Consider the following 10,143-nt stretch of genomic DNA (forward strand, 5'->3'; position numbering starts at 1 on the left):
GAACAAATCTACAATCCACTTTGACGGGAACACGCGATATAGCCTGCAATTTTATCAGGGGGCGCAACCAAACTGCTAACCGTACGACAGTTGACCAGTCCTTGCTGCTGAAACAGTTCTACACTAAAGTACCTGCCCTGGTACCACTTCAACAACATGGCAACAAAGGGGGACATATTTGGAGGAAAATGAAATATGCCAACAAGTTAAGGTCAATTTTTTATTCTTTAAGACGTTAATGCTGAATACAGGGTGTCTTGAGGCAGTGCAGAATCTAAGTGTACATGTACAACACACAACTGTTCATGCCTCACAAACTAAGTCTTAAAATAATCCTATGAGAATGGCACACAGCAAACTCTATCAGGAAAACTATTCTAGTATAGAGAATTCTCTTTTCATTTATAAACAGTTGAAAATGTCCTTGTATATACAGTTTGTATTGCTACAAGACCTTCGAACACAGATGTGACTATGGGCCTATAGTAGAATGTATTTTGTTTGAAAAAAATGTTTTTTGTTTGGCCACTAATCATCTCATTTTGACGATTTGCTATATATTTGGCATTTTTGCAGACAGTAATACTGAGTGAGTGGCCGAGACACCCCTTTCCCCATAGTAAGATAGTTCATCATGTACTACAATAACACAGTAACTTGGATGAAACCATTGAATAAGAGGTAAGATATGTTTTTTTACAAAAAATGGTACTAGCAGCTCTAGGCATTGTAACAATTAAAAGAAGTACAATGTATACAGAGAAGTTTAGAACATGAGAAGAACTTTCGAGAAACTTGCATATTACATTTTTTTGCTATAAGTACGATATAAATCACTGTCTTGTCAAATGAGAAGCTCTGAACAACTGAGATTATTTACATATATAGACAAATTAGTTGTAACAATTTAACACTGCAGGCCTTTAAAAATACTCTCTGAGCTTGCAGACTTTAAAAAAACGACTGGACTTTCAAAGTATTTGTGAGAAGTGTCGTCAAAAGAAAAAAAAAGAGATTTCCTTTGATGTATATGTAAGATTGTAGTTTTGGCTCAAGCGGGAAAAATGAGGGACTGACTTATTTCCAATTTTACAGAGCACAATACATGTTTTGAGGGAAACATTTATTATTATAGCTATCATTTATGTCACATTTTATGATTAACTTGTCATGAAATAAGAACGTGCTTCAATTCAACTCCCAAGCAACAATTCCACATAAGAAAAAATTCCATCAAATTCAGCACTGATAGCAGTCCTATTAGTGCAATATAAGTGTAAAAGCAAAAAACAGTGCATCAAGCCAACTGTCTTTTACATTCTACAGTATACTGGTAGGACAACTGTGCTGAGTGATTCAACATTTCTTCCTTCTGAAATAGAACATAATTATGGTCAAACTTTGTGAAAAAATGATCTTGTAAATTGAAAAAAAAATCTTGTCAAAGAATTGATAGTATTATGGAATGTTGGGTGAAGCTTATGTCAAATAGCATTGGTACTTAATATCAAACTTTGATGGAATGTGAGAGCAGAATTGTTAATCTCCATAGAAAGCCATGCTGATTTGAGTATATGGATGACATCTGCACACTTGAATCAATTTTTATCCATCTCCAAACATTTAATGGCAAAAAAATTGTTGGACATACTGTGAATTGTAAAAAGCAGCTGTATCCTAAAATTGCACCCAAAAAAAAAATAAATATCCATCATTGGATTGGGATACTAATGTGAAAGAATGCCACCGCCAGATCAAAATCAAGAAGATATGAAAGAACAAGAATGAGGAATCTCTCATTTGGCATACTATCAGTCCGTGTGTTTAGTCATTTGCTTAACCTTCAATTCCTGACCACTAAAGGGAACAATTTTTTTTCAAACTTTTTTACCACATGCTTGCATCAGTTTTGGAGAAGATGACATCCACATAAACAAATCAACATGGCCTAAGACAGAGCCTAAGACGACTTTATTGAGTCTGAAGAGGCGCCTCCCCTCCCTTCGCTGTCTGCTCAATCTGAGTCAGCATCTCCTCCATGGTTGGCTTCTCCTCTGTCTTGGGAGGAGGTTTTGTCTGTTTGGGGTCCAGCCCGGCATTCCTGATCTCCCCCGTACCCTCCATGGGACGGTCCGTCAGGCCGGATGGGTCAGGGCGTGGTCTGCAAAGGGAAGAGAACAATCATAAAAATATCTGCAGATCTCATTGGACAATGCATGATGAGAGAGTCTGACACAAACTGTAAGTTTAACGCAAAAAGTAGCACTGAGAAAATAGTAAAGACTTGGTATAGATGGAAGAAATGCAACAAATGCAACCAATTGCATGGCGCATTTGGCAGTGCTTTGGGGTCAGGCCCATACAAGAGGTTCCGAGTTTGAATCCTGCCATGTCACCGATCTTTTCCTCTTGGGAAAGGCAATTTACACTACTTTCCTCCCTTTACTCGTGAAAATGACTATGTAGCTTCAGCTAGGGGCCTCCTTCAGATAGAACGTTAAATGGAAGTCCTGTGTTTGAGGAGAGCTACACTTAACCTTCTCAGCGTAAGTGAATCAAACCCTTCTGGCTTAATGGGATAGGGAATCTCCTGAGCTGCCTTTGTAACCCCAGGGTGCTTCACCTATTGAGTCAGTTAGTCGAACTTGCTGAAGCTCGATGTTTCTGACTTAGGGAGAAGAGATGCTGCTACAGTTCCCAAAAGTGCTCTACACATGTATGTGGTTTTGCACTGAGCAAACTCATTAAAAAGAAACGAAACAGGAAGAAAGAAGAAAGAAGAAAATCGAAAAGATGGGATGAAAGTAAGAATAGCCAAATTGGTAAATTAACAGAATCAAAAGATTGTAGGGAAAAATACAAACATGAAATAGACAAAAAGAAAGATAGGCCAATAAAAAGGAGAAAGAAAAATTTTAAAGCAAAAGAAAGGGAGATTAAAAAGAAGAGACAACAAGATAGACCACTCACTTGTCAAACATAGTTCTACCATCGTCAGTAGGGGTACCGGTGATGATGACCCAGTGGTTGGTTTCCTTCTCCGCGCGGTGAGAGTCCAGGTCCATGTGGGCAGTCACCTCATACTCATAGCCAAACGGAGTTCTACAGATGTAAGACATGAAAATCAGTCGGTTTCTCTACATCCTGTTTACAATGTCAAATGCAAGGTTGTGAACCTGGAATGTACATTGTATTCACCACAGCCCATAAGCTTCATCAGGGCTCCTGTTAGTCTTATTTGCAGACTTCGTTCTAGCAACGTTGGATTATACTTTTTAGGGAAAGAATCAATCATTTGATTCTTGATTTTCAACATTGGACAATGTTTAAAATCAATATTCAGTGCTAAACAAAGAATAAAAGCCAGCATGCAATACTAGAATTCTGGAAAGGATGTTACCTTCTTTACTCACTCACTCACTCACTCCTATATATTTTTTTTTTAAATCTTCAGATTTATTCAAACAATCTGTAGTCTGAGAGTCCTCCAAGTTAAAAAAATCTTTATAATTTCTAAAAACGAATCTCCATTTTTATTAACCAAATTGTTAAAGCTGCAGATTGTTTGCAACAACCTTTTTTGAACAATCACCAGATTGTTTCCTGAACAAAGATTGTTTCCGACAACATTTTTTAACAATCATTATTGTTTCTATCAACCTCTTTTGGACAATCTCCAAATTGTTTCCAGAAACCTCTTTTAAACAATCTCCAGATTGTTTCCAACAACCTCTCTAAAACAATCTCCAGATTATTCACAACAGAACTTTTTAAACAATCTCCAGATAGTTTCCAACAAGATCTTTTAAACAATCTCCAGATTGTTTCCAACAACCTCTATTAACCAATCTCCAGATTGTTTCCAACAACATCTTTTAAACAATCTCCGCAGATTGTTTCCAACAATCTTTTTTAAACAATCTCCAGACTGTTTCCACAACATCTTTAAAACAATCTCCAGACTGTTTCCAACAATCCTTTTTAAACAATCTCCAGATTGTTTCCACAACATCTTTTGAACAAAACAACCTCTCTAAAACAATCTCCAGATTGTTTCAAACAACCTCTTTTAAACAATCTCCAGATTATTTCCAACAACCTCTTTTAAACAATCTCCAGATTGTTTCCAAATTGCTTCAAACAATCTGTTTTAAACAATATACAGGATAATGTTTCAAACCTTTCTGGATTGTTCCAACAGATCTCCAGCTTTTTTTTCAACCAATTTCTAGATTTTTTTTGATCTCCAGACTTTTTCAAACAATACCCACAGTCATGTTTCAAATAATTCCAAGACTGATCTCAAGAAATCTTCAGTGCTTCAATCTTAGTATTTGTTTCAAACAATCTAAATTTTTTAGTGTACATGTTAACACTAGTTCACCTTTATTTGTGGGGTAATCTTTATCCATTGTATTTAGAACTAGGGTATTTAGGGATATCAATTCGACCAATGGTTGTTTCAAACTGCAATATTTTGAAGATAGAATAAAAAGCAAATCAAACATCCATCCACTTGATATCCCTAAATACCATGTTTTTAGGTACAACGGATATAGGTTACCCCACGAATAAAGGTGAACTAGCGCTATATTGAAATTAATGTTGATTATACAGTACTTTATGCTGTATATTCCACCCTTGTCTCACCTGGCGACATAGTCTTGTGCAATGTTCAGGTGTTGGTGGGTCTTGCAGTGTGTGATGAGAAGCTTTACATTGGCCTGGTGGAAAATAAAAGCAACCAAAATGCTGACTAACAAATAACAAATAAAGAGTGATAGGCAAAACTACCTTTAATGTATATAGCAATAAAACACTTTTGGCTGGCATTGCAAAATAAAATTGAAGCATGATTTGAATTAAAGCGGACTAGTGCTTGTAAGCAACATTGGGAAAGATTGAATAAAATTAAAAGAGGCACATGAACAAGCTGCAGATATAGGCCACTCATTTTCACACCCATGCATTTACTCTCACACTCTTCTTTCACTCACTCACTTCATGATCAATCACTAACTCTCACTCTCATTTGCTCACTCATACGTGCTCATGCTCTTGCACACTCAACCCATTTCTCAGGTACTCACTCTCTCCCACTCACTCCCACATTCCATCTCACTCACTCACTCTCACACACTCATTGACTCAATCACTCATTCTAACAATACACTCACTGACACTCTTAATCTAACATTCACCCACTCAGTCATTCATATCCACTAACACTTATGCTCAACTCAGACTCAAATACTCGCACCCAGTGGCTCACTCAAACACAATGCTCCCACTTGCTCCTTCACTCACTCACTCACTCACTCCCACACAGCGCACCTGTACAGGCAGTCCTTCGTACTCCATCCTGAGCTGCGGCTCAAACGCAATGGTCTTCCACCGAGTGAAGTGAGTCAGGTCGGAGACGAGCGACACTTCCTGCTGGCGCGACTTCTTGGCACACTTCAGGAACGACACGCGATCGCTGTGGAGCTTCAGCTAAGGGGAACAACGGGTAAACGGTTTAGAATCATTATGATAAAGGAAACTTGAAAAATGACTATCTCTCAAACGTCACAACTCCAGCAAGTCTAACACCAGATATAGAAACCAGAAGCCCTGCTGTAGTGCCCTAGAAAGCTGCTAGGGAGCCTTAAGCTTCATAATTTCTTCCTTTTCCCAACACCAACTAACATACATGTATACCATATGATACAAGACTTCTTGACAGTTATACTATTCACACATACAGACATATGAAAACATAAACTTCTTGTTGAGGGCAAGTGAAGTAGTTTTTCAGTTAGCTGGCACTTTAAACCCCTACTTGTGATCTTTGTGGTGTGCCGGAGTTTATACAATTTTGAAAGAAGCTACACTTAACAAATTCCTATAGTTAGATCAACAAATTTTCTGCAAGAGGATCTTGACTTTTATATCTTTTGCAATATTACGTTTTACATGAAAGCCTGGCATGGGAACTTCTTAAAATGCTGAAAATTTGCAATTCTTTATGGTATCCAGCAAATAATCTCTGAAGAAACACCCGAATACACAAAAAAGGTGACTTTTTCACCGAATTTTTGTTACTACATTTTGTACTTACGTTTCCAGCATACCCCTCTGTGGTGCTGAGTGCAAAGTCCTGTCCATACCTGAGCGGCTGGCCATTGGGGGTTCCATCAACACTGGTGGTGGAAGACAGACAAGTTTTACCACAAAAAAAAGCCATTGAAAAGATTATCTTAACCTTAAGCCCCGGTCACAAAGCGCGTACGATTTCTTACGATGGTATATTCCGCATATCGTACGATGAGCGCAGTAAATCGCAGCAAAATCGTAAGCAAAATCAGCCATCGCAACGCATCGGATGGTGTTCAAAATTTTTCCAGCGTCGTACGATTTTTCACTTTTGTTCCTTTTGAATAGCCGCCTGGCCGCTTTTGTGCTTCTTTAACCAACAAAATGTGGACTTAGCTGTTGAATACCTTCCTATAATATATCTAACTGTAAAAATAAATTAAAAGAGACCATGACAACAAGAGCATTACAAGAAAAGTTCAAATCAAACGTGAGTACTGGTACGATTATCTCGGCCTGCTTGCCGGCTCTCCGTGTCAGGCTCTTTTGAAGATCGTCATATCATAAGCATTATATCATATATATTTCCGACTCATAGAGCCTGCCTTTATGTTCGAGTTGTCCCCATGGTTATTACGATTATGGTAAACTGACCCAAGAACGACGAGAGCTCAGATTTGATCTAATTATGAACTCACGTGCATGAAGCGATCAAACAATTGTCTGCATCACCTGTGCTGGGCGCGCTGTTCTCTGGTTGCGATTGTGGCAGTTACGACTGATATATTTTCCCTTTTCGTTAATATCCACAATATCAGGGAAAACTGAAACCATCATAACATGCTAACAATTCATAAATCTATAACCTCATCAGTAGGCAGAAATTGCCTTAATGAAGTCTGCTATGGGGGCAAATAAAATCTTACGACGATATCGAAATTTTGAACATGTTCAAAATCCATTTCAGCTCTATTTTTCGCCATACGACGCTCCCCGATTTACTATGATTCACTGCGATTGACGCAGGCACGCTCTTATGACCTCATCGTACGATGCACTACGCGCTTTGTGACCACGGCTTTATATACTTAAACCATTGCTTCCGATTTTCTTCCGACTTACGACGCACTGCGCTTATCCTGCTCATCGGAAGGAATCGCAAGGAATCGTACGCGCTTTGTGACCGGGGCTTTAGTTTCACATTTAGAGAAATATTTAGGTCAATGTGAGTTACTACAAATTGATCTGAATAGTCACAATTAAACATATAGAAATATTGATCATAACTATATTTCCACATATTATCCATGCATGCTTTGTTTGTTTGAACCTTTATTTATTCATAAAAGCTCAAAAGGCGAAAAAGATCAAACAAGCACAGGATATGCTCCTCCGTTTGGAAAACGAATCAGCAAAAGTTGGTCTGCATTTTAAAGCCAAGAAAACAAAACTGATGGCATACAATCACTCAGGTACTTCCCATTGAAATCAGAACAAAGAGTGGAGACCTAGTGGAAGTGGTCACTAACTTTAAGTGTCACGAGGTGACATCGTGATCACTCTGTGATCACCCCTGGTGTGGGGAGTGTCACCCCAGTAATTGAGCGCAGATGTACAGGGGTTTGGGAAGGGACACGTGTGAGGGCAGGGGATTCCAGCGAGAGAAGCCGACAGAGAAAGACGTGTCTACCAGAGCTCCGAATAAAGTCTATCATATCCGCAACATCATGCCTCTGTCCTGATCCTTGACTTGACTCACTACCATGCCACCGTGACATAAGTACCTAGGCTCCAACATGGAGAGCACAGAAAGGGACTTTGAAGTATTATTTAGGAAGGCCCTAGCCTGGAGTAGCTGTCATAAACTGAGGACAATCTGGACATCTGGGCTGTCGCGAAAAATCAAACTGAAACTCTTCTTTGCAACTGTAGAATCCATCTTATTATATGGTAGTGAAACCTGGACACTTACCAAATCTACGACGAAAAGACTAAATGGATGCTACACAAAAATGCTTCGAATGTGCCTAAATATCTCCTGGGAGCAGAAACTTACTAATGTGCAATTTATAATACCAAGATCTGCCATTAGTCACTGAGAAAATAAGGATGAGAAGGATGAAATTGGCAGCTCATTGCGTCAGGCACCCAGACATCGTTGCCTCTAAGTTTGTACTCTGGGAACCGACAAAAGGGAAAAGAAGCCGAGGGAGACCTAAGCTGACGTTCTTATACAACCTGAAAGATGACACCAACCTTACCGATGTGAAGAAAATCAAGTCCCTGATGGAGGATAGGGAGAGTTGGAGAGCTATCTCAAGCCTGGTTCGAGCGGGAGCTCAGCCAAAGTAAGTAAGTAAGTAAGCAAGTAAAAGTTCAAATTGGCCTGCAGGCCACTTTTCATTGAAGTCATGAGGGAAGAGACAAGGGTCAGACAAAGTAGATACAGTTACAGAAATACAGTGCTAGCTGCAGTTTTGCTTTTTGCTTCATTGGCAATCATCATCATCACAAATCTCAGAGCTTTTGGCGTGGTCCCAGTGTTACATAATAATTATTCTCCCATTAGATTTGGAGTCTACAGAATATGTCATCCAGAAATGGTACTTGCTACATGGCCTAACAATTTCCTCTCATTACTAATTACTAAAGCCCCTACCTGGTAATAACAAAGGCGTTCCTGATGCAGGGTTTGATGATACGTGAAGCAGACACGGGACAGGGCGCCTCCACCTGCGCAGCCAGGTGTGCCTTGTACTCGCTGATGTTCAGACAGAGCGCGGTCGGGTCGCGCTGGCGGATGTCCCGGACGTCGTTACGCTCCGCCCCGGGGTTCACGATCATCACAGTGTCTCCAAAGTGGAGCAACCCATCCGTGGTTACAGATAGGTCAACCTGCGGAATGGTCAAAATAGCATGTCACTGTAGTTTATTTTTTTATTTGCTGTAGTATTAGTAGTAACGCTAGTTCACCTTTATACACCGGGTAACCTTTATCTGTCCTGTTTGAGAACAGGGTACTACGTTGGGATATCAAGTCGACTTACAATGCATGGTTTCAAACTGTGTACATATTTTGCAAGTATTGCAGTTTGTAGCCTCTGTCCGTCGACTTGGTATTCCTAAATAAAATGTTTTTAAAAGCTATAAACGGATATAGGTTACTCTGTGGATAAAGGTGAACTAGCATTACATTTGTATCTGTAAAATGATTTCTTCAGGTTGGTAGAACTTAGGACAATTCTTTTACATAGCCAGCTTGTACTTTCCTTACATTTTGATGTCATTCAGACACCTACAGTATAAGACAGTCAAGAAAGTCAACCCCAGTGATGACCGTGGACAAGGGGGGATACAAACTTAGTTAGACACGTTTGGGATTTCTTTTCCCCGTAAAAGTGCCACCTAGTACATAGGCTTCATATAGCCGCGAGAAGCAGAACTCCAGTTGGAAGCTCTGATAGACATTGACATCAAAATAGAAACTGGTTGTGTAAAAAAATTCTCTCATACCTCCAGCATGTGTATCTGTTTGTCATGACAAAAGATGGATACTTTATAGAACTATAACAATTGTTGTTGCAAAGTTCATTCATTAATGAGAAAGGAAAAAAAAAGTTCCGGGACCACGTATGCTTGTGCCAAATTTTAGGTCACTTGGGCCCCAAATGATGGAGAATAAGCAATTTGCATATTTGACAAAATGAGAATGAGAAGAAATGCAAGGCAAAACATTGTGCGTAGACAACCATATCATTTTCTATGTATGTGTACTAAGTGTGTATAATTGTTTGACTGCATATTCTAATTCATTCCCATCACCAGGGACCGTAGGACCAGATTTGCCGGTCATTGTTTTAGGAACAAAACTGAGCTTGCTAATGAACTCATACTGTGGAAGCGAGAACACTGGTATACACATGCTTGGCGACCTCGACTAACCAACATAGACCAGCTTGCTCGTGATGTGGGGCTGCGGGTCGAGGACCTAAAGAACGCTATGGGGGACAGTCTGGAAGGAGAGGGTGGACTTGGTCCGGGCAAGCAGCCCGTGATGATGATGATGAT

General features: G+C 39.6%; 1 protein-coding gene across 1 annotated transcript in view; it reads right to left on the reverse strand.

Moving 5' to 3' along the window:
- Positions 1–206: 206 nt before the first annotated feature.
- LOC118405661 (cilia- and flagella-associated protein 161-like) overlaps positions 207–10,143 on the reverse strand; it is a gene marked incomplete in the record, with an annotated part of 11,014 nt that continues 1,077 nt past the window's right edge. The window contains 6 exon segments of the mRNA XM_035805249.1: positions 207–2,161; positions 2,971–3,102; positions 4,651–4,724; positions 5,335–5,493; positions 6,101–6,182; positions 8,735–8,961. Of these exon segments, the coding sequence (XP_035661142.1) occupies positions 1,972–2,161; positions 2,971–3,102; positions 4,651–4,724; positions 5,335–5,493; positions 6,101–6,182; positions 8,735–8,961 (864 nt within the window).

This window comes from Branchiostoma floridae, chromosome 2 (genome assembly GCF_000003815.2).
Source record: "Branchiostoma floridae strain S238N-H82 chromosome 2, Bfl_VNyyK, whole genome shotgun sequence".
In the NCBI taxonomy this organism is placed as follows: Eukaryota; Metazoa; Chordata; class Leptocardii; order Amphioxiformes; family Branchiostomatidae; genus Branchiostoma; species Branchiostoma floridae.